This window comes from Oncorhynchus keta, chromosome 3 (assembly GCF_023373465.1).
Source record: "Oncorhynchus keta strain PuntledgeMale-10-30-2019 chromosome 3, Oket_V2, whole genome shotgun sequence".
Lineage (NCBI taxonomy): Eukaryota > Metazoa > Chordata > Actinopteri > Salmoniformes > Salmonidae > Oncorhynchus > Oncorhynchus keta.
Window position 1 is genome coordinate 4311318 of NC_068423.1, and position 24659 is coordinate 4335976.

Sequence of the window (24659 nt, forward strand, 5' to 3'; positions counted from 1 at the left end):
TTGACACGTTTATTACATTATAGACACCTTAATGCATACTTTCAAAGTATATTCTCTGAGCTAAACATATAAATAAAAAATTAACAAATATAAAAACAATTACCTTAAAGTATACTTAAAAAAAAGTTATGTTATTGTCCCCACTACAATTATTATTATGTTTTACTTAAATACATGTTATTTTGTCAATTTTATTTAAATAATGGACAATTCCTTCTTCTGGGGAGTGCCAATATGGCCGACCGGTGCCTTCAAAACCTCTCATTGGCAAATACATAGTATTAGCAATCCAGGTTTTATATACACCACTTGTTACAACCCCCCCATTTCCTTGACAAATGAGGTCACTTTTTACATTCCTAGTCCATATTTGGGATAGAACATTTTTGATTTTTGGCAAGCGCCAAACTAACGGTAATGATGTAGCTGTGAAGTGGTGTTGTTGAGCATTTGCACTATCTATTTCCAATTGGTGTCCTTCACATCGTGTCTGCCAGGATAAAAAATTGTGACAGTTACACCCATTTAATGTAATCTAGAAAACACACCTGGTTAGAGATGTCAAGCTTCATTCACAAGGAATAAGTACGGGAATTGTTGCTAAGGAACTGAGAATTTCACTCCTCTCCTCAAAAGTGGATGTGACCAAAAACATTGAAAAAGCAATATTTCAATTCTGAATTGACTAAGCAATGAGCATGACTGACTATGGTTTACAATGACATTCCTCAACTAAATGTTAGTCATGTATTAGGTATGCCACTAGTAAGTTATATAAACATTGAAATACTGTCAATTGAATAGAGCAACCAACATGTTTTAAAAAATAAACAAATGTTTATTTAAACTCACAGTTACAGTCTATGTTTTTTAATTTGGGGCGGAAACTGATGTCACATGACCTGATGTATGGCAGGCCACCCCAAAGACCAGTCCAATGCTGATAACATCTTTTGCCAAGTTTTGCTTTAAATGTCACAAAAAGATGTCCTCAACCAACCGATTCTCCTGCTTAGTACAGGAGTTCCAAGCATTTGGTCTCAGTTCAAACAAACAAGAGTGAAGGGGCTGAAAATGTAAGAATTTCCACAATACATAAAATAAACTATAACCATGCTATAATTAAGTAGAACAGCATTTACCTTACAGTGTAAATTAGTTTTCCTTCCAGGTCTAAGTGTAAAAAGACATCTATTCAGAAAAGCACACTGGAACTGTGTGTTCAGATAAGAATATATGATGTGGAACAAACATGCTGCTCTTTGTGTAAAATAAGCCATCACGTCAGATCTATTCATGACAATTCTATCTGCAACCGTTCCACAACATCCACGACTATTTTGAATGTGGCTCAGAGAAGAGAACTGGGGAATACGAAGATAATTTATGAGGAAAGACTATAAGATGGTGGAGATTTCAGCGTTAGTCTTTTTTCTTGTTCTTTACAATGGGATTCTCTCACGCATGTTTGCACGTTTTAACGTTTGACTCCTAACCCATGCACATTTTTTCCCAGTACATTGTTTGTTACACACAAATGCCACTTTGCCATTTTAAAGGAAAGTTTCACCCATTTTGAATGTTATAATGTTTTTGTGCATCTCTGAGCGATGTTCTATCGATTACCAGGGTCTTTTCATGTTATCTTGTGTATCTGAGCTATTTCCGTTCAAGCAGGCAGGAATTTGGCCGGTAAGACATAGCATTGCAATAAAGCCGCTCTCATTACACTGGAAGTTAATAGGAATATGACTTTCAGATCGCGAAAACATCTATCATTCGTCAGATTTCAATACTTCCCGATGTCATAACGCAAGGGGTAGTCTTCTCTTAAATCAACCACTGATCATAATTTAGCAAAAATCCTACCTCGAGAAATGTGTAATTTCAAAGGGTCCAGCACATTTCTCATATTTGTCTGCCTCTTCAATCCAGGGAGCATTGCATGGTGCCGTTGCGAATGTCAGACCTCTGTGAGGCACATCGACCTGCATGTTGAACATGGTGAGATTGTAGACTCCTAAATTGCTAGTGCAGTTTCTTTAGGCAAATTTACAGATAACTAGCTACTTCACATGCTGATATTGACTTTGGTATTATTGTATGTAGCTACGTTTGCTTGCTTGCTAGCTACCTACCTACCTAGCAACTGTAGCCAGCCCATAGAGACCATTCCATTGGGGGTTTTGTAATCGACTTGAGCTACAACAGATTTCCACAACGATTTCCACCTGTTGCTACCAACCTTATTATAATGACAAAATTAGAAATATTGTTCTCACATAGTGTTCTTTTAACACTGTAAATTATAAGAATGAGCGGTTTTGGGTAGATTTTTCCTTTAAGAATAGTAATAGTAAGAACAATAATTATCTAACACTTATACAGGGTGGTAAAATTAACACCAACCACATGCTGGTAGTTTGGCATTGCCTGGAATAGTGTCTATTCTTACCAGACACATTGGCGGGTGGTCATGCAGAGCATTTGAGTGCATTTTTCTTTTCTAAATCCAAAGCCCACATGTAAAAAAACATTTAAGTGTGAATATGCGTGTCAATTCTGGAAAATAGAATCTCAACGCTACAGTGGTGAAAGCATGATGGGGTACAGTCTTTTCTGTGATTTACATTTTTTCAGGGGGAAATGTGGCTGATGAAAAATGTGAGTGGCTGGTAAAATTCGGGCATCCACCAACCACTACGTCTGGTGGACCAAAAAGTTAATTTCACACCCTGCACACACACACACAGAGTCACACTCAAAACCAACACAGAGTTATTCATTCAAATGAGAGCATTTGAGCCTGACACTCATGTGTCAGACTCATTCCCAAAGTGTTTGAACAGAATGGTACACCTGACAAGAAGGCTGGGGAACAAGGAAGGGGGGTTCTTATCATAAAGTAACTGCTGTTTGCAAAAGCATTCACAGGGATCCAGGAGTGTTCGGTTAAGGTGAAGGTGGTTGGTAGTAACCTGGTTTGGTTACACATGCCCCATCCCATCTTAACCCAAAATTATGGTACATATCCTCTACCCTGCCACCTCCTTGGCTGTTTTTGTAGACAGCCCTCTCCCATCCCCGATCCCTCCATGCCTCCCTCCATCACTGCACAGTCTGTTCGTTGGCAGTGCTGCCAGAGTCTTGGGGCTTCATGACGTCAGGGAGCTCTGGAGGGCTGGAGAATGCCCCCACCTGCAGCTGCTCAAACATCTCATCTGAAGAGGGGAGAAAGAAAGGGGGCTCAATAACACAGCGTACTAACATTACAGCCTACTGAGGACAACAGAGGACAACAGACTGAAACGGTGGTCAGTAGTAGCTGGGCGGCAGGGTAGCCTAGTGGTTAGAGCGTTGGACTAGTAACCGGAAGGATGCAAGTTCAAACCCCCGAGCTGACAAGGTACAAACAAATCTGTCGTTCTGCCCCTGAACAGACCCACTGTTCCTAGACCGTCATTGAAAATAAGAATTTGTTCTTAACTGACTTGCCTGGTTAAATAAAGGTAAAAAAAAAAAAAAAGTTCATTCCCTGGTCAACTGACTAATCAAACAGTCATAGCACGTCTGTATATATCTAATCTTCGTTTTCAATTGGAAGATCCTTAATGTCCCCAACTTTCCTGAAGGACAGCACAACAAAATCCTAGGCACCCCCCAAACGTACTGCTCTCATTGAAAACAATCGAGTTGCTGTTTTTTAAACGCATTTTGTTCGGAAGCACCCTGTAAGTCTGTACCTTGTTAGATAAGAATATTTAAAATTCAGAGGAGCCTGAAGCTCTCAAAACTTGCATAACTAATCCAAATCCAATAGAGGGGGACTACACTGGGACTGGTGACAGTAAAGTAGCTGGAGGAGTAGTTAGTGTAAATGAATGTACCACCCATTCGGAAAGCCAGTCCAACAGTGCCTGGGGCCTGAGGTCTTGCAGTCTGGTTGGTGAAGCCGCAATCGCCAAGAGTTTTACTGTCTTCTAGCAACTGGTCATCCTGGGGAAAGAAAGTGATGATTACATTTGCTAATGTTACTGAAAGTCATGAGACACTAAATTATGTTGTAAAGTGACAACTAACAGATTTTTATTTTCTTTAACAGTTACTTGACTGTTTAAACTGAGGCTAGCTCACATTTGATATAAGTTAGAGAAGTTAACTTTCTGGTGAGATGGAGATCCCTCTTGAAAAATAATATAGCTAACAAAAACACATTACATGGCCAAAATTAGTGGATTCGACTATTTCAGACACACCCATTGCTGACATGTGTATAAAATCAAGCACACAGCCATGCAATCTCCATAGACAAACATTGGCAGTATTGGCAGGACCATACTAAAGAGCTCAGTGACTTTCAACGTAGCACCATCATAGGATGCCACCTTTCCAACAAGTCAGTTCGTCAAATTTCTGCCCTGCTGGAGCTTCCCTTGTCAAATGTAAGTGCTGTTATTGTGAAGTGGAAATGTCTAGGAGCAACAACGGCTCAGCCAAGAAGTGGTAGGCCACACAAGCTCACAGAACAGGACCGCCGAGTGCTGTAACGTGTAGAGCATAAAAATCGCCTTTCCTTGGTTGCAACACTGACTACCGTGTTCCAAACTGCCTCTGGAAGCAACGTCAGTACAATAATTTTTTGTCGGGAGCTTCATGAAATGAAAATGCTTTTCATGAAGCTCCCGACCAACAATTTGTGCCCAGGCTCTGTCGTAACCGGCCGCGACCGGGAGGTCCGTGGGGCGACGCACAATTGGCGTAGCGTCGTCCGGGTTAGGGAGGGCTTGGTCGGTAGGGATGTCCTTGTCTCATCGCGCACCAGCGACTCCTGTGGCGGCCGGGCGCAGTGCGCGCTAACCAAGGTTGCCAGGTGCACGGTGTATCCTCCGACACATTGGTGCGGCTGGCTTCCGGGTTGGATGCGTGCTGTGTTAAGAAGCAGTACGGCTGGTTGGGTTGTGTATCGTAGGACGCATGACTTTCAACCTTCGTCTCTCCCGAGCCCGTACGGGAGTTGTAGCTATGAGGCAAGATGGTAGCTACTACAACAATTGGTTACCATGAAATTGGGGAGAAGAAGGGGTAAATGAAAAAAATAAAAAATAAATATATATATAAATAGTGAAGTAAAGTACAGATACCCCAAAAAACTACTTGAGTAGTATTTTAAAGACTTTTTACTGAAATACTTTACACCACTGCCTACAGAGCCCTGACCTAAACCCCATTGAACACCTTTGGGATAAAATGGAATGCCGACTGTGAGCCTGGCCTAATCGCCCAACATCAGTGTCCGACCTCACTAATGTTCAAGAGGCTCAATTGAAGCAAGTCCCTGCAGCAATGTTCCAACATCTAGTGTAAAGCCTTCCCAGAAGAGTGGAGGCTGTTATCGCAGTAAAGGGGGGACCAACTCCATATTAATGTCCATGATTTTGGAATGAGATGTTGGACGAGCAGGTGTAGTGTATTAATAATCGCGTAACTCCACCTCAACCCAACTCACTACTAAGGTAGAACCTGTGATACCTTGAAGAGCCTCTGTTCCTCAGGCTCTCTCTTGAGAATTCCCTCTACAATGCGCTTCAGCTCGTAGACGGTGGTGGACTCTTTGGCGTCTGTGAAAATGGTGGTCTTCTGACGCCGGATCATAAGGAAAACATCCTGAGAGAGAGGAAAGAATAGGGGTGTATTCATTCATTATTAATTACATCTTGCAATGCAAACCGTTTACAAACGGAAGCAAACAGAACGAAACTGTGAGGGACCTACCTGAATTTGTCCAATTAAAAAAAAAAATGTTTGGAGTAAATGGTTTCTGTTGCAAAACGTTTTGCAACAGACTCTGAGTAATTAATACACCACAGGAGAAGGTGTTTGTTAAGTATACACACAAATATAGTGCACATCAACAAGTTAGCATTTAGTAAGCCTGGAGAGTTATTTCAGCATTATGAGTGACCCAATTATGACTCATGATACATGATACAGCCCATAAAATACATTTTAGGCTGACAAACACAATATTGTCTTATGTCTACTGTTATTGACTAACTACACTCAGTAGGGATGTAAAACGTTCAGGCTGCTGCACAGAAACTATGGAGGCTCTAGTCTACTTTGAAGACTCTAAAGGTTATACCTAAACTTCTGTACTTTTTCAATACTACACTGAACAGAAAAATGAATGCAACATTTAAAGTGTTTTTCCCATGTTTCATGAGCTGAAATAAAAGATCCCAGAAATGTTCCACATGCACAAAAAATGTATTTATCTCAAATGTTGTGCACACATTTTGTTACATCCTTGTTAATGAGCATTTCTTCTTTGCCAAGATAATCCATCCAGCTGACTAGTGGCATATCAAGAAGCTAAATAAACAGGAGCAAATTATGCCGAGGAGTTGAGCAGATGTTAACAAACCGAGCTCTTCAAAGTTATCCTATACTATATATATATATAGTTGTTTGTTAACATCTGCTCAACTCCGCGGCATAATTTTCTCCTGTTTAATTAGCTTCTTGATATGCCACCTGTCAGCTGGATGGATTATCTATCTATATTATATATACACAGTACCAGTCAAAAGTTTGGACACACCTACTCATTCAAGGGTTTTTATTTATTATTATTATGTATTTATTTTACTATGTTCTACATTGTAAGTCAAATCAAACGTATTTGTCACATGCACCGAATACAACTGGGGTAGCCCTTAACAAACAATGTATTAAAAAAAAAAGTGTTAAGTAGAAAATAGATAAGTAAAAAAGTGTTAAACAAATCAAAAAATATTTTATATTTTAGATTCTTCAAAGTAGCCACCCTTTGCCTTGACAGCTTTGCACACTCTTTGCATTCTCTCAACAAGCTTCACCTGGAATGCTTAACCAACAATCTTGATGGAGTTCCCACATATGCTGAGCACTTGTTGGCTGCTTTTCCTTCACTTTGAGGTCCCTTGAATGAGTAGGTGTGTCCAAACTTTTGAATAGTACTGTATATACACTACGGTTAAAAGGTTTGGGTCACTTAGACATTTCCATATTTTTGATAAAAAAATAAATAAATTGTCCATTAAAATAACATAAAATAGGTCAGAAATACAGTGTAGGCATTGTTAATGTTGTAAATGACTATTGTAGCTGGGAACTGATACTTTTTTATGGAATATCTACATAGTTGTACAGTGGCCCACAATCTGCAACCATTACTCTTGTGTTCCGATGGCACGTTGTGTTAGCTAATCCAAGTTTATAATTTTAAAAGGCTAATTGATCATTAGAAAAGCCTTTTGCAATTATGTTAGCACGGCTGAGAACTGTTGTCCTGATTAAAGAAGCAATAAAACAGCATCATGCTGTGGGGGTGTTTTTCATCGAAAGGGACTGGGAAACTGGTCAGAATTGAAGGAGTGATGGATGGTGTTAAATACAGAGAAATTAATCTCTTCCAGAGATTTGAGACTGGGACAGAGGTTCAACTTCCAACAGGATAATGACTCTAAGCATACTGCTAAAGCAACACTCGAGTGGTTTAAGGGGAAACATTTAAATGTCTTGGAATGGCCTAGTCAAAGCCCAGACCTTAATCCAATTGAGAATCTGTGGTATGACTTAAAGATTGCTGTTACACAAGTGGAACCCATCCAACTTGAAGGAGAGCAGTTTTGCCTTGAAGAATGGGCAAAAATCCCAGTGGCTAGATGTGCCAAGCTTATAGAGACATACCCCAAGAGACTTGCAGCTGTAATTGCTGAAAAAGGTGGCTCTGCAAAGTATTGACTTTTTGGGGGGGTGAATAGTTATGCATGCTCAAGTTTTCTGTTTTTTTGTCTTGTCTGTTTCACAAGAAAAAAGATTTTGCTTCATCAAAGTGGTAGGCATGTTGTGTTAATGAAATCATACAAACCCCGCCCCCCAAAAAAATCTATTTTAATTCCAGGTTGTAAGGCAACAAAATAGGAAAAATGCCAAGGAGGGTGAATACTTTCGCAAAGCCACTGTCGATCATGTTAATGACCAATGATTGAGAACTGTGTTTTATATAAGCGAAATCTTACCGTTGTCTGTCTTTGACCATCAAGCAAAAGATTTATTTTAGATGGTCGCCTATGGGCTTCACATAATAACCTGAAGAACCTCTATAAACTCAATCTGTCCGGCTTGTTGCAAAAGGTGGCGGGTGACATGTGTAAATGGATTGACTTGCCTCTCACTCCACTGGGTAGAATTCATGTAATTAAAACGAATGTTCTGCCCAGATTTCAATCTCTCCCCAATCCCTGTGCTTGCAGCAATTTTTTACTCTCTCGACAAGCTGACCAGATGGTTTATCTGGCACGGCAAAACTCCTAGGGTTAGCATGGACAAACTGACCTTTGATTACGGTCACCGAGTCAATGTGTGGAGGTACAGGTTAGTTGAGGTAATTTGTACATGAAGGTAGGGGTAAAGTGACTATACATAGATAATAAACAGTGAGTAGCAGCAGTGTAAAAACAAAGGGGGGCAATGCAAATAGTCCGGGTGGCCATTTTATTAGCTGTTCAGCAGTCTTATGGCTTGGGGGTAGAAGCTGTTAAGGAGTCTTTTGGACCTAGACTTGGCGCTCTGGTACCGCTTGCCATGTGGTAGCAGAGAGAACAGTTTATGACTTGGGTGACTGGAGTCTTTGACAATTTTTCGGGCCTTCCTCTGACACCGCCTAATAAATAGGTCCTGGATGGCAGGAAGCTTGGCCCCAGTGATGTACTGGGCCGTACGCACTTCCCTCTGTTGCGCCTTACGGTCGGATGCTGAGCAGTTGCCATTTCCCTGGTTTATGATGCTCTCATGTCAGGATTACCACTGGCTGAGCTAGATAAACATCTTAGATGGGAAAAGATATGGGTCTTAATTTTGAAGAGGGACTATGGAGTGACCTATGCAGGGACGGTGTTACATCCACATTGAACTCCAGATACAGAAAGATGCAGTTTAATTTCCTCCATCCGCTCTATGTCACCCCATCTAGATTGCACAAGTTCAATCCTGGTATCTCCTCCCTATGTTTTAGATGTGGCTCAGATGAAGGAACATTCCTCCATTCCACTTGGCAGTGTTCAAAACTACACAATTTCTGGCAAGGGGTATGCGATACCATATACTCAATTCATGGGGCTGCATTCCCTTCAGACCCTGAAGTCTGTCTACTGGGTAACTTTACTAATTCCAATCTTAGGCAAAGTGATACTATAAAGCTAACAGAAATTTAGCAAGCGACTGCCTTGAAATGTATTGCCTTGAAATGGATATCAGATACCCCCCTGCCAGTTGCAATGTGCTATCTGAAGTTAATAGTTGTTAATAGTTGTATCCCACTGGAGAAATGTACTTAGTGCTTGAAGAATAAGTCAGAGACATTTTACAGAATTTGGCAACGACCTTTATGGATTTTATGGAGTCTCCCCTCACATCACATTGATTGCATCTCTGTATAATCCTCATGTAATGTTTCACTCTTAATGTATAATATGTAGCCTACGAAAGGTGACTATGTCTCTTCTTTTAATATATATTTTTTGCATTTACATTTGTATTTGTTGTCTTTAATGCTATTATAACTTTGTTATATTGTTGTCTGTCTTCTCATTTTAGTTTTGAATGTTCTTAATTGGAAAATGCAAAAATGTAATATTCAACAACAACAAAAAGAAGCTGATTAAACAGTATGATCATTAAACAGGTGCACCTTGTGCTGGGGACAATAAAAAAGGCTACTATAAATTGTGCAGTTTTGTGACACAACACAATACCACAAATGTCTCAAGTTTTAAGGGTGTGTGCAATTGGCATGCTGACTGCAGAAATGTCCACCAGAGCTGTTGCCAGAGAATTGAATGTTAATTTCTCTACCATAAGCCGCCTCCAACGTCGTTTTAGAGAATTTGGCAGTAGGTCCAATCGGCCTCACAACCGCAAACCACATGTAACCATGCCAGCCCAGGACCTCCAAATCTAGCTTCTTCACCTGCGTGATCGTCTGAGACCAGCCACCCGGACTGCTGATGAAACTGTGTGTTTATCGATGGCAATGGAGCTCTGTTTTTCCCCAGTAATTTAATCCTCCCGTGTATGATAGTTTTTGCCTTCCACACTAACGATGCCTTTTCCCTATTCCCTGCCTGTACATTAGCCTATCAGATTTTCTGTTATCAACCTATTGCCTGATCTCCCGGATGACGTTACTAGCCTTTTCCCTGCCTGTACTGTCATCTTTTTTGGACCCCTGTGTATGACCTTCTGCCTGCCCCTGGACCCAACTACCTGCCTCCTCCTTTGGTCCTTTACAAATAAACACCTTCTGCGCCCTGCGCTTGAAACCAGCTCTCTGTCTACCATCGTGTTCATTACAGTCAACAACCTTTTCTGAGTGAAGATCACTTTAGCAGTCAAAAAGCAAGCCGAGATCTACCAATCAGAGAATTTTTTTAACGTGACTTAAAAAATGTATGCCATGCAACATTAACCAAATAAGAACAGTTCTGTAGGAATGAGGTTAGTGCAGTAGGTCTAGGGATGTAATGGATCGCCGAACCCATGGTTCGGTTTGTATTGTTGTTTTGGGGTCAAGGTTCCGTTTCAGTACAGTGGGAAAAATGAAATGCCAACAGTTACTGTAGTTCATTTTTATTTTGGCAAAATATATAAACTAACCCAGGAACATATAAAATGGGTTTCATTTTTGGCCTAATTCCGTTATTTCTTTCTAGGTTTCAGATTTGGATTGTTTTTCAAGTTTCACACTTTTTTTTATAGAGAAACAACAAAATTGGTTCTAAGTCCACAACAATGATTAAACCACAGAACATGTGTAATTCCCCTCCATATAATACAGTATGATACAATACAGAACAGTAATACAGTTCACACTCAAAAAGATTAGCATACTAGAGCAAGTGTAAGTTATTTACCCAAGAGACCATACAGCTGACTACATCTTTTATGTATGACACACTCCAGCCACATGAGGTCTAGCATTGTCTTGCATTAGGAGGAACCCAGGGCCAACCGCACCAGCATATGGTCTCACAAGGGGTCTGAGGATCTCATCTCGGTACCTAATGGCAGTCAGGCTACTTCTGACGAGCACATGGAGGGCTGTGCGGCCCCCGAAAGAAATGCCACCCCACACCAACCGCCAAACCGGTCATGCTGGAGGATGTTGCAGGTAGCAGAACGTTCTCCACGGCGTCTCCAGACTCTGTCACGTCTGTCACATGTGCTCAGCGTGAACCTGCTTTCATCTCTGAAGAGCACAGGGCGCCAGTGGCGAATTTGCCAATCTTGGTGTTCTCTGGCAAATGCCAAACGTCCTGCACGGTGGTAGCGCCTCCATGCTCTGGACACTACGCTGACAGACACAGCAAAACATCTTGCCACAGCTCGCATTGATGTGCCATCCTGGATGAGCTGCACTACCTGAGCCACTTGTGTGGGTAGTAGACTCCGTCTCATGCTACCACTAGAGTGAAAGCACCGCCAGCATTCAAAAGTGACCAAAACATCAGCCAGGATGCATAGGAACTGAGAAGTGGTCTGTGGTCACCACCTGCAGAACCACTCCTTCATTGGGGGTGTCTTGCTAATTGCCTATAATTTCCACCTGTTGTCTATTCCATTTGCACAACAGCATGTGAAATTTATTGTCAATCAGTGTTGCTTCCTAAGTGGACAGTTTGATTTCACAGAAATGTGATTGACTTGGGAGTTACATTGTGTTGTTTAAGTGTTCCCTTTATTTTTTTGAGCAGTGTATATACACTACCGTTGAAAGGTTTGGGATCACTTAGAAATGTCCTTGTTTTTTAAAGAAAAGTACTTTTTTGTCCATTTAAATAACATAAACTTGATCAGAAACATAGTGTAGATATTGTCAATGTTGCAAATGACTATTGTAGCTGGAAACAGTAGATTTTTTATGGAATATCTACATAGAACTTACAGTGGCCCATTATCAGCAACCATCACTCTTGTGTTCCAATGGCACTTTGTGTTAGTTAATCCAAGTTCATCATTTTAAAAGGCTAATTGATCATTAGAAAACCCTTTTGCAATTGTTAGCACAGCTGAAACCGGTTCTGATTGAAAAAGCAATAAAACTGTCCTTCTTTAGACTAGTTGAGTATGTGGAGCATCAGCATTTGTGGGTTCGATTACAGGCTCAAAATGGCCAGAAACAAAGAACCTTGTTCTGAAACTTGTCAGTCTATTCTTGTTCTGAGAAATGAAGGCTATTCCATGCGGGAAATTGCCAAGAAACTGAAGATCTCGTACAACGCTGTGTACTACCCCCTTCACAGAACAGCACAAACTGTCTCTAACCAGAATAGAAAGAGGAGTGTAAGGCCCCAGTGCACAACTGAGCAAGAGGACAAGTACATTAGAGTGTCTAGTTTGAGAAACAAACACCTCACAAGTCCTCAACTTGCAGCTTCATTAAATGGTACCCGCAAAACACCAGTCTCAAAGTCAACAGTGAAGAGGCGACTCCGGGATGCACACACACAGTGCATTTGGAAAGTATTCATACCCCTTGATTTTTTCCAAATTTTGTTACATTACAACCGTATTCTAAAATGGATTTAATAAAAAATACTCAATCTACACACAATGCCTCATAATGACAAAGAGAAAACAGGGTATAGATTTTTTTTGCTAATGTATTAAAAATAAAAAACACATATACAAAAGTATTCAGAGCCTTTGCTATGAGACTCGAAATTTAGTTCAGGTGCATCCTGTTTTCATTGATCATCCTAGAATTATTTCTACAACGTGATTGGAGTCCACCTGTTGTAAATTCAATTGATTGGACATGATACAGAAAGGCACACACCTGTCTTTCTAATTATCCATAGAGCTCCGAAGGTCCCCCACTGTTGTGTTGGGCACCTTCAATGCCACAGAAATGTTTTGGGACCCTTCCCCAGATATGTGCCTCGACACAATCCTGTCTCAGAGCTCTACAGACAATTCCTTTGATCTCATGGCTTGGTTTTTGCTCTGATATGCACTCAGCTGTGGGACCTTTTATAGACAGGTGTGTGCATTTCCAAATATTTTTTTAAATAGGGCTTTCCACAAAATGTGGAAAAGGTCAAGGGGTCTGAATACTTTCTGTATGCACTGTGTAGATACATATTAGTTAATGATTTGGACACTTTAAAACTGTGTTTTGACATTGAGCTATTTTTCAAAATGTCTTGTCAACAGGAAGTAGAAACAGCATAATTTTCAACCTAAGTTTTTGAAATATAAAATTGAACTTCCAACATTAATTTCCAATGGTATAGTACTTAATCAGGTGAAAATAGCTGTATCAGTCCAACAACATGCTGTGATTGATATATTTGCATGATATACCAGAAATCACCAAAACGAGTTTGCCCTGCCTACACTGAAGATGTTTGATCATTCTTTAATAATTGACAATACTAGCCAAGTGTCAAGTCTATCACGCTGGCTGGCTTGCCACTTAACTCTGTAAAACATATGGAGGAAGCCATTGATGTCATCACCCCATTGTTTCCTATGCTAATTCTCAGTGGCGCGTTTGAAGATCAGGAAGTGTCATTTCAGCGTGTCACCATCTTGCTACATGGCAGAGCTTTCAAGTATGGGTAGCTGTAAGCCCAATATGGCAACCAGAGTATCGGCGTGTCGAACGGAGTGGGTGTATGGAAAGCTTATCAGCTAACTGGGCAGATTTGTTGCCACTCAATGTTTTGCGTGGCTGATTGGTTGCACGACGAGTAGATACGCCGGCGACTTGAAGTGCTTCCTTACCTGTCGGGAAGTCTGCGGCATTTCCCGTATGATCGGTGAGAATTTACATATGGCAAATAGACCGTCCTTTACTACTTGGTATCACGGTCGTATCGCCGGCAGTAGCTAATGTGGCGATTGTGTTCTCACACGTTGTGTTATTTCAAGTAGGATAGCAACCTACACAAGCAATAACTAATATTGATTACTATCTAGATGTCACCTTGATAAATCGCCAACATACAGTCGACTACTCAATGGGGAGGTCATGAATACCAACACCGGGACACAGTGCCCTTCACTCCCACTTGACAAGCACTACTGTCCTGCAATGGTGTGATCCCAAGTAACCAATATCAGGGTTACAGTAAGCACACACACACAACGCATGAAACAAGAGTACACCAAACAAATAAAAAAATTAACAATCTTCAGTTTTATAACTATTTACAAATTAGTGTAAAACTGTGAAATATGACTCAAAACATCCTCTAGTTTAAAAGGCCAAACTCTCGTGGTACGGTAGCTCAATGTGCTGTAGTTGCACGCTAAGAAACTGAAGAATTAAAAACTTAATGAAAACCGTCCTAACCTATTGCAGCAAAGTGCTTCGACACACCCACACGCCAAATACTTTCCTTGACACACATTCGCCCATACTCCGGTTACAATATAGTCCAACACACACAAAACCTAGCGGTAAAATCCGGTAATGGTTCCAATCGTTTATGCGTTTGGGATTTTAGAACTACTTCATTTAAAAAATAAATTTAAAAAAATCTTTGACAAGGTGAGTTGTATCAATATATTCGCCTCTTAATTTTTTTTTTTTTACATGTGAAACGCCAATTACCAAAAGAGAAGACCTGAGCAAGACCACAAATTCCTGCACGTCTTCTCTAGCCGACACGGTCAGCTACCGTTCACCAGAAAGATCAGAGACCTGTGTCCAATCCATTAATTTGTCCCCTTTCTGTTTTAGCTAGCCACGGACTACACTTCAGATAGCTAGTTAGCACAGCAGTAGATTAAACAATTGTTTTACTTAGCCTAGATAATTGTTTATACGGTATGTCGACTTGTCTATTTCAGCCCTTATAGCATGTTTGAGGATGAGCATAAGACCAATATAAAGGCTTGCCATGTGGAGAAGTGCATCTTAGCAATACAATGTGTTCTCTACAGCTGTTAACATTCAAGGAAAGAGCCATTTAATTATATAATCATTAACCAGATTACCCCAGATACCAGACTAAGTAATAACTCAATATAAATATCTAAAAGTCCTATTGACATTCAAATGGGCTTTGTTTAGACATCTAGCCTCTATTTTCATGACCAGAGACAAATCTACAAACGGGCACACTTGATTTATTAGTAGTGGTACATGCATTAACAATCTTGATTTATAGGATCCTTCCCACTATATGACATTAAAAAAATGTTATCGATAAACTTAACTTGTCCTCATGTGAAAGTTAGTTTATTAAATATTCTACAGCTGTAATGTCAATCAAATCATACTTTATTTATAAAGCACATTCTTTACAACAAATGCATTTCAATGTGTTCACAGTCATTGGATGGGGTGTCATCTACAGTGGGCCACAGATAACAAAGAGCACATCAATGCATTAAAAATGGCCACAGGGATGGAAGTGCAGGAGTCAGGGCTATGGGTCACAGGGTCTGGGATCCTCACAGGATGGTCTGGTGGGCACCACAGTAGTGGTGTAGGTAAAGTTTCCCAATGGTGCAAGGGACCTTACCATTGAGGCAGTGAAGTCGAAGGATTTCTATATCAAGGAGGATCTTTCAGCCTCTGAACACCATCCTTACTAGCATCAGGTCCAAGGTCAAGCTCCACATCACTGGAAGGGACACCTGCTTCATTGTGTGGACCACCAAAGCCTCCATAACATGACAAACTCTGGCAGACTCATATTGCTCCTCCTGCCAGTACCTGTTTTCAACAAAAATATTTCACATAGTTCATACACACACACAGCTCACAAAACAAGTTCCATTACAAGTTTTGCTCAAAGCAGCCAATGAAAGTAATGTAAAATAAAATGTTATTGGTCACATACACATGGTTAGCAGATGTTATTGCGAGTGTAGAGAAATGCTTATGCTTCTTGAGCCGACAGTACAGCAGTATCTAACAATTCCACAACAAAACCTAATACACACAATCTAGTAAAAGAATGGGATGAGAATAAGTAAGTAAGTAAAGAGAATAAGTAAGTATAAAATATGGATGAGCAGTGAGAGCAGCTAAGATGCTGAAAGATACAGTATATACACACCACTACTGTGATGAGTAATGCGAGATATGTTAACATTTATTTATTTTTAACCTTTATCTAGGCAGGTCAGTTAAGAACAAATTCTTACTTTCAATGACAGCCTAGGAACAGTGGGTTAACTGCCTTGTTCAGGGGCAGAACGACAGATTTGTACCTTGTCAGCTCGGTGATTTGAACTTGCAACCTTTCGGTTACTAGTCCATCACTGACCACTAGGCTCCCCTGCCACATGCTTAAAGTAGCATTATTAAAGTGACTAGTGTTCCATTTATTAAAGCCAATGATATCAAGTCTGTAGGTAGGCAGCCGACCCTCTCTGTGATAGTGGCTGTTGAAAAATCTGATGGCCTTGAAATTGAAAAACAGCTTCTATCGCTCTGTCCCAGCTCTGATGCACCTGTACTGACCTCGCCTTCTGGATAGAAGCAGGGTGAACAGGTCATGGCCCGGGTGGTTATTGTCCTTGGATCTTTTTTGCCTTCCTGTGACATCAGGTGTTGTAGGTGTCATGGAGGGCAAGTAGTGGTTAACTTTATCATGGGCACAGTGGGAATTTATACTGTTTCTGTGATGTTCAAATTATTTCTTATCCTGTGTCTTACTTGCTGAAGACCTCGATCATCCTTGACTATCTGATATTTTTGAAACAGTGAAAAATGAATAAAGATCATTCAAACAACTAGAATGGTTTATATTACATTCAAGTTTTCCTCAAAGCAGCCAACTAAAGTAATGTAGTTATCATAAGTTCAAATCACAACGGATGGTCTGAATGCATCTCCCAGTCTCACAACTCGCATTACATTTTATCATGGGCACAGTCAGAATTTATATCTATGATGTTTAAATTATGTCTTACACCCAGAGTGAGAGAGTACATCACTCCCAGCAGATCCCCTTGCCGAAGGGTGGCGTTGATCATGCACTGCTTCTCGTGGGGTGAGTCTGACGTTCTGCATGCCACGCCTTATGTTTAAAAATGGGTACAAAGTCAACATTCTGATGCATCTACAAATTCAATGTTTCACACAATATTGTATCATATTTGATGCGTTACAGACCTGTCCGGCCACAGGCTTGATTTACTGGAGTCTCCACAACCGGATCACACTGGCACAGGATGTCCATGCACCGGATGGCCTGAGGGATGCACTCCTGTTGGACTGAAAAACAAAGAGACATTTGTTCAGTGGGAGGTCTTTTTCAATGCTGTATTACCATCTTTATCTGGACAGAAAACGTATTGTTTATAATACTCATTCATCATCGTTTGTTCTTGTTTCCCAATCAACAGTCTGAATCTTCCTCTTCTGCCATGGTGGATGTGCTACCCTTTCTGGTAATTACAGGGCCATTTCTTTTTCCCAAAAGAAAATGACAGCTACATACCGGAGTGTTGTCACTGGGTTTTCAGTCCATCCATCTGAAAGACAAAAACAATACAGGTTAAGTTACTTTTACTCGCTAGGTTGATTACTAAAATCATATCTACACTATATATACACACAAAAGTATGTGGACATCCCTTCAAATGAGTGGATTCCGCTATTTCAGCCAAACCTGTTTCTGACAGGTGTATAAAATCGTGCACACAGCCATGCAATCACCATAGACAACATTGACAGTAGAATGGCCTTACTGAAGAGCTCAGTGACGTTCAACGTGGCACCGTCATGGGATGCCATTTCTCCAACAGGTCAGTTCACCACATTTCTGCCCTGCTAGAGCTGCCCTGGTCAACTGTAAGTGCTGTTATTTTGAAGTGGAAACCCTTAGGAGCAACAGCTAAGCAGCAAAGTGGTAGGCCACACAAGCTAACAGAACGGGACTGCAGAGTGCTGAAGCACATAACAATCGGTCCTTGGTTGCAACACTCACTACCAAGTTCCAAACTGCCTCTGAAAGCAACCTTGAGAGCTTCATGAAATGTGTTTCAATGGCCGAACAGCAGCACACAAGCCTAAGATCACCATGTGCAATGCCAAGTATCAGCTGGGGTGCTGTAAAGCCTTCTCTGAAGTGATGAATCACACTTCTCCATCTGGCAGTCTGACGGACGAATCTGGAGAACACTACCTGCCCGAATACATAATTCCAACTGTAAAGTTTAGTGGAGGGAGAATAAAGGCCTGGGACTGTTTATCATGGTTCGGGCTTGGCCCCTTAGTTTCAGTGAAGGGAAATATTAACGCTAGAGCATACAATGACATTCTATACGACTCTGTGCTTCCAACTTTATGGCAACAGTTTAAAAAAGGATCTGACCTCCCCGCCCTCAACCCTATCGAAGGCCTTTGGAATGAATTGGAACGCTGACTGCGAGCCAGGCCTAATCGCCTAACATCAGTGCCAGACTGCACTAATGCTCATGGCTGAACAGAAGCAAGTCCCTACAGCAATGTTCCAACATCTAGGGGGAAGCCTTCCCAGAAGAGTGGAGGCTGTTATAGCCTGATGACTTTGGAATGAGATGTTCGACGAGTAGGTGTCCACATGCTTTTGGTGATGTAGTGCATATTAAAATACCATAACCAAGACTTGACTATAGTTACAGTAAATAGACTGGGCTTTGGTCTATCTGCACATCTAAAATCCTACTATGTAGATGGGACATTTCTACTGGGATGGAGGAATCTGGAATGCTCAACTAGATGATCAGGACAGTCGATGGTACTATTTGCCCAAAGAGGTGAAGTATTGCGATGAGTTATACAGCTGTATGTCTGAGCCATACATACAGTCACTGAGGAGGACTAACAGTGATAGGGGGATCAGCTGAAAGAGACTGACATTCAGGGATGGAAGATAACGATTTTGTGCACTGGCCAGCTGACCGTGATTTCTACATTCACATCCTAAATCTGTGGCATGTGATGTTTATAAAGGAAAAATGTCACTGCTGTGTCAGGCTAGTTTGGCACATTGTCTACTGCCCAGTCTGAAAAGTAATTGCATCGGGCTAGCTTAAATTCCATCCCTGCTGACATTTCTAACTGACTTCACAGGTACTATGATTAGTCATGCACAGCAGATGCACTCGTTGAACAAAACAGTGCGTGTTTCATATGGGGAAAACATTGAGGTCACAAGTAATTTGTGAGCCAGCCAATGGAGCTAACTTGCCTAATAGAGCATAAAATTAAAACTGGCCACCCACCAAATGCGGGTAAAGTTAAGTATTGGCAGGTAAGAATATCTATTTCACCATCCACGTTAGGGCGTGTTCAATTTGCAGGTCTCTACAGTGAAAACCTTACATTAGCTGAATTTTTTAAAATGGTCAAGTATGAGCACGTGTGAGTTTTAGGGTTATAAAAACGCTGAGGCATATGTTTAAGTATTTCTGCTGTTTTCTTTAATAGCTGACATAAAGACATAAAGACATGTAAGACATAAATTATGTCTTACACCCAGAGTGAGAGAGTACGTCACTCCAAGCAGATCCCTTTGCCGAGAGTGGCGTTGATCATGCACTGCTTCTCCTGGGGTAATTAACCAAGAAACACGAGGACGAAGTCTCACTTTGTCCTCGTGTTTCTTGGTTAATTACATTATTTTGTTCACAAGCCTGGTTGGTTGTTTTTCAACATTAGTTTGAATCTGTTGCTTCAACAGAGTTAAGAACCCAAAACTCACACGTGACAGGTTGAATGGCCTCGTTACCACGGTGACCTCCCGCCCTTAAAAAGGGTAGCATAACATTGTGTGCCATTTTGATTCGTGACAAAAAATGAAATTGAGCAATATACCACATTACTTCTTACTAATATATATTTTGGGGAAATATTAAATAGCATGGTCATCCTTTCTAAAAAATGTAATTATGGCAACAAAAATCATGTTTAATCTACCTGCCACAGTGGCTGATGGACCCAAAAGTTACTTTACACTGTAGCCAACCAATGTGCCTAACTAGCTAGCCCACCAGGCGATATTTAGCTAGATAGTTTACTGTTCGTGTAGTCAGTGTTTTAAGTGGTGACATGCTAGCTAAGCAACTATTCTTGCCGCGGTGCCGGCCTAACATTAACTAGAAAGTCTGACTCCCTGAACGGTGAGTTGAAAGACTCAGCTAGCTCAATTACCCCTCCCTTGTGGGCTAACGCTAGCTTGCATGTCACCACTTGAAAAAAAAAGTAGCTGGCTAGCTCACTAAAGGAATTGTACAAGTAACTAACATTTTCATAAGCACCTAGCTAAACAGATCTTTGATCTAACCAAAATTGCTTGTTAGCAGCTAGCAAACAGGGCTTACCTTATCACATGGCTCCAGCGACGCCTTTCACTTAGAGGTCGAAAATGTAAAAGATTTTTAAAAATGCACGTATGCTTATTGGAGTTGTGGTTACAATCCGGTACATAGCACATATGCTTCTGATCAACGGAGAGACCAAAGGTTTGCTACAAAAAAGAGAGTAATTAATAAATTATAGTAATTTTAAAATGCTGCGGAGTTAACTAGATTTTTTTTTTAAATACGCACAATATAAATTATTTACACGAGAAACTAAAAATGCTACAATGTGTACGTTATTTGTTAGGTTACTTGCTACTTAATGAGTATGTATGGAGAAATGTTCCTTGGGGTTGACGTCAAAGCTTGCGACAAGATTGTGTAGTGTGTTAACGAAATGCTTATATGGTTTTTTGGGGGGGTAATTACATGCGAATATTTTTGTTAATGACCTTGTCTGAGATTTGCACCGTTAGAGTCACGCCAGGGTAAGCTTACACGAAACACACCGTATATTAAGTATTTCTAAAAACACTTAACGAAAAACTATTGGAACCATTTCCAGGTTATGACTCATACTGTGGTATTCAATTAGGATGCACCCTCTTCTCAGTTCTTGGTCACATCATATGCAATTTTTTGAACTATTATAGGAAGTGATGTTGCAAGCTAGCCCAGTGCTGCCCCCTCATTGAGTCACTTTACCCCTACCTACATGGACAAATGACCTCGACTAACCTGTTAATTAATTGACTCGGTACCCCCTGTATATACACTATTTTATTTAGTAAATATTTTCGTAACTGCATTGTCGGTTAAGGGTTTGTAAGTAAATATTTAACGGTAAGGTATTCGGAGCATGTGACATAACATTGATTTGATCTCGTTGAAGGCCGAACAAGGTACTACAGGCTGCAATTAGCAACTAAATTATACTTACTTTTAAAATCACACAGAAAGTTAATGAATTACATCTGGTGAAATACAAGCGATTTCTGGAAAAATGATCATGTTAAATGTTCTTGTATATATCCACGAAGATCGTCATTTCTCCATTCACTATAATGGGGATTCTGTTTTTGGAAAGAATGCGTGCAGTTCAACCGTCGGCCTTCAACTTGAAATCCTCAAGGCGAGGGGGCAGTCGTTCTCTAGTTGATAGTCTAGTTGGTTTGTTTGGTCAACAAGCCTGGCAAAAGCCTTGTTTCCCGTCATTTAAAAGCCTGAGCCGGATGCAACTAGCTGGTTAGCATCTCGCCTAGCCACAGACTTGCCATAACCAAGACCACTTAAAGTAGTTAACTATGCATTTGCAATATTATTTTCTGTTTGCCACAATACTGACTTAATTTTGGCTAGCTAGCTTTAACTAAAAGCGTTAGCCTAGCAAAAGCTAGCTGTCAAGTTATTCGGAAAACTAAACCAAAAATAAGGCTGCTGATTCAATAATACCACATTCCCAAAAACGTTCGTCTCCTTAAACACAACATTTTTCCTAGAAACTACATGCAAGCTTTCTTGAAAACTCACCATTTCAAGTAGATTGTTGCGACAGTCGCCTCACGGTCAGTTCTATGCAGAATGCTTGAGTCGTCCCTAGCCTTACATTAACCATTTGAAATGTCAACATCAATTAGGTAGGGACGTCCCGAGGATCCCTGATAACACCGCCCGTTGCCCCAGACTGCACTGCGCGGCCGGGGCGTATTCAAACGTTAAGGTATAAACAAAGATTTAGGATATACTGACAAGATACTACTCTCTCCGCCCTAACAATGGGAGTCATTGTCCACAAAGAGGCATGTTGGGCTCCGCCCATTTCTCTCTTTGGATTGGTGGTTGTCTAATTATTTTAATAATATTTAATTAGGGTTGTTGACGTCAACCCCCTGTATAAAATGGCGAGAGATGCTATGCTACCTGCTTTCATATGCATAGCCATCTCCGATATTAACCCATTTAATCCCGATTTTTCCCATACATGAACATATCCAAATCCTGTGTCATTAGTAATCCTTTGAAATAATATATCCTATATATATATTTTTTTTTTACATTTTCATGGAAAAGTAGGTGAAAAAGTGTGTTTTATGGTCAGTCATGGGATAATGTAATGTATAATGAATTAACATTTCTCCTATGCAGTCATCAAAATTCTTAAATAACCCAGCCCAGTTATTAACATATGTAAAACTCTCTCACTGGCAGTCCCCAGCATTGCTACTGGAATGCCCCATCACATTCTCGTGTGACTATTTTACATATCAAAAACCCTTATGCAACACCGATAGGAATACTGAGAGCAAAGACAAAAAACAACCATCAACACATTTCAACATTGTTACTTTATTGTAACATTGTTACTTTAGTACTACAACATGTACTGAAACATTAATATTGTAACTTTATTGTAACATTTGAAGTTGTACTTTAGTGCAATATTCATTATAACATTGTCATTGTGACATTTTAGTGCAACATTCACAAACAACTGTATAGCAGTCGTGTGATTCATTCACATTCAACATACAGGTAACATTTAGGATCGCGGTAGCCTGTAGAACATGCATTCAAGTAGAGGCCTACACTGAGCAAAATAAAATAATATATCAGAGGTAGGCTTCAGAACCAAGTGCATGATTAGTTTGTGCATCACTATTTTGAACTACGATCATTCAGACCTACTGTCATACAGTACGTCTTGAATCAATATACCTTTTTTTCCCAAAAACATTTCAGTCATTCTGATTTTTTTTGTTGTTGACTTTTCTTTTCTTCCTAGAGTCCGTTGTACTGCTTATCCTCACCCTTTATTGACTTTTCCATTCTTCTTTTATTGGCTTTTTCATTCACTCTTATCTTCTTTTCCACTGTCCGTGGTATATCTTGAAGCACTCAATGTGCAGTGGCGCTTTGCATTTCTGACATGCATAGGTAGTGCGTTTGTCACCATTTGTCACATCTCTGGAACCAGTGCATTGTGTTGATTTGCCAGTGAGAAGCTTTGTCATATCTTGTCTGATCTTCAACACTAGCAGCCAGTAGAGATCTCCTTCCGTGACTCAGTGGTTTCGGGCCAAACTTTTGCATAAGACAAACCATGCAAAGATGGGCCACCACCACTTCTTAGACCTGATGGAGATATGGTATCTTGAAACCTATTGGTCATGAAGGTCAACACCACCCATGTGCTCATTGTATCAGTTAATGCATTTTGGTTGTGGGACTTTGTCAAAGGCACGTCGCTCCTTGTTCCATCTCTTGACAGAGGTCTCACTGTATTTCACTTCCATGTTTGTTGCCACTGTGTGACGATCCTCCCACTCTGTCTGCCATATTCTTTCTCTTTGCTCTTGTATTCATTATTAGGATGCCGGTGGGCGGAGCTGGGAGGGTCATCAGCGACATGGGACACACCTGGGCCCGGTTGTGTCCCAGGATAAATACACCACTTCCCCATTCATGGAGGAGACTCTCTCCATGCAGACACCTTTATAGATTTTGTTGTGGAGTTTATGTGGCTGTTTGTTTGCTTTGGCACCTTTCAACACCCTGCATTATCATATTTATGCATGCAAACACTGACTTACACTACTGATTATACACAACATTGTTAATTGTATTTAGTTTGCTTTATTTAATAAATATATTTTGTTATTCCTTGTCTCCACGTTGTCTCCCTTTTGTTACAAACTTTGAGCCGTTTCGTGACAACTGTGACAATGTTATTGTCTTTCCAACGGACCAGCAACTTGTCTCCTCGGGTTAGAACCTCAGGTTCCCTGGGGTAAATTCATGAAGTCCTTCTGTGGTTTGAATGGGACATCAAACAGACAATTTTGCCTCATCGATCCAGAGTTCCCATATCCTCTTTTTGTCATTTCATTACATTATTACATTACAATAATTACATTATTGACCATGAAATTGAAATTATTATCTTGGAATAAACCACATTTGATGACATTGTTTGTAAAATTGGCAATATTAATATTCTTTGAAAGTAATAAATCATGTAACTCCACCCAGGAAGTGGTCATATAATCACAGCAAAATAGAATATGTTCAGTAGTGTCAATGTAATTCTGACTAAATGTACAGTAATTACACTCTACACTGAATTTCAATCTTAAAAATTAATTTGATGAATAAATATTATTTATCATTTTTAAATGGTTCTCTTTGGCCTTGGGTGGTATAGGGAAAGACAAATGTTTTTTTCTTATTTTCTTGGTTACAGATACATAATAATTTTTTAACTGTTCTGGGAAGATTTCTTTAGAAATAACTTGTCTGACATGTTTATT

At 40.3% G+C, this 24659-nt stretch overlaps 1 protein-coding gene across 10 annotated transcripts; it reads right to left on the minus strand.

Moving 5' to 3' along the window:
- Positions 1-817: 817 nt before the first annotated feature.
- LOC118364168 (elongin-B-like) lies at positions 818-23950 on the minus strand. Of its 10 annotated transcripts, none has more exons than XM_035745496.2 (8): positions 21883-23938; positions 20374-20519; positions 17508-17541; positions 17180-17281; positions 16978-17084; positions 5530-5664; positions 3888-3996; positions 818-3221 (listed from the first exon to the last, which is right to left on the minus strand). In XM_035745496.2, exons 4-8 carry the CDS (start codon positions 17244-17246, stop codon positions 3109-3111), a joined length of 531 nt encoding a protein of 176 aa, XP_035601389.1. In that variant the 5' UTR covers positions 17247-17281; positions 17508-17541; positions 20374-20519; positions 21883-23938; the 3' UTR covers positions 818-3108. The 10 variants fall into 10 exon arrangements, 8 of the variants coding, with proteins under 8 accessions (XP_035601389.1, XP_035601415.1, XP_035601398.1 ...); XM_035745522.2 differs by lacking the exon at positions 21883-23938 and adding an exon at positions 21293-21872 and having other exon boundaries at positions 20374-20403; XM_035745505.2 differs by lacking the exon at positions 20374-20519.
- Between the last annotated feature and the right edge of the window lie 709 nt (positions 23951-24659).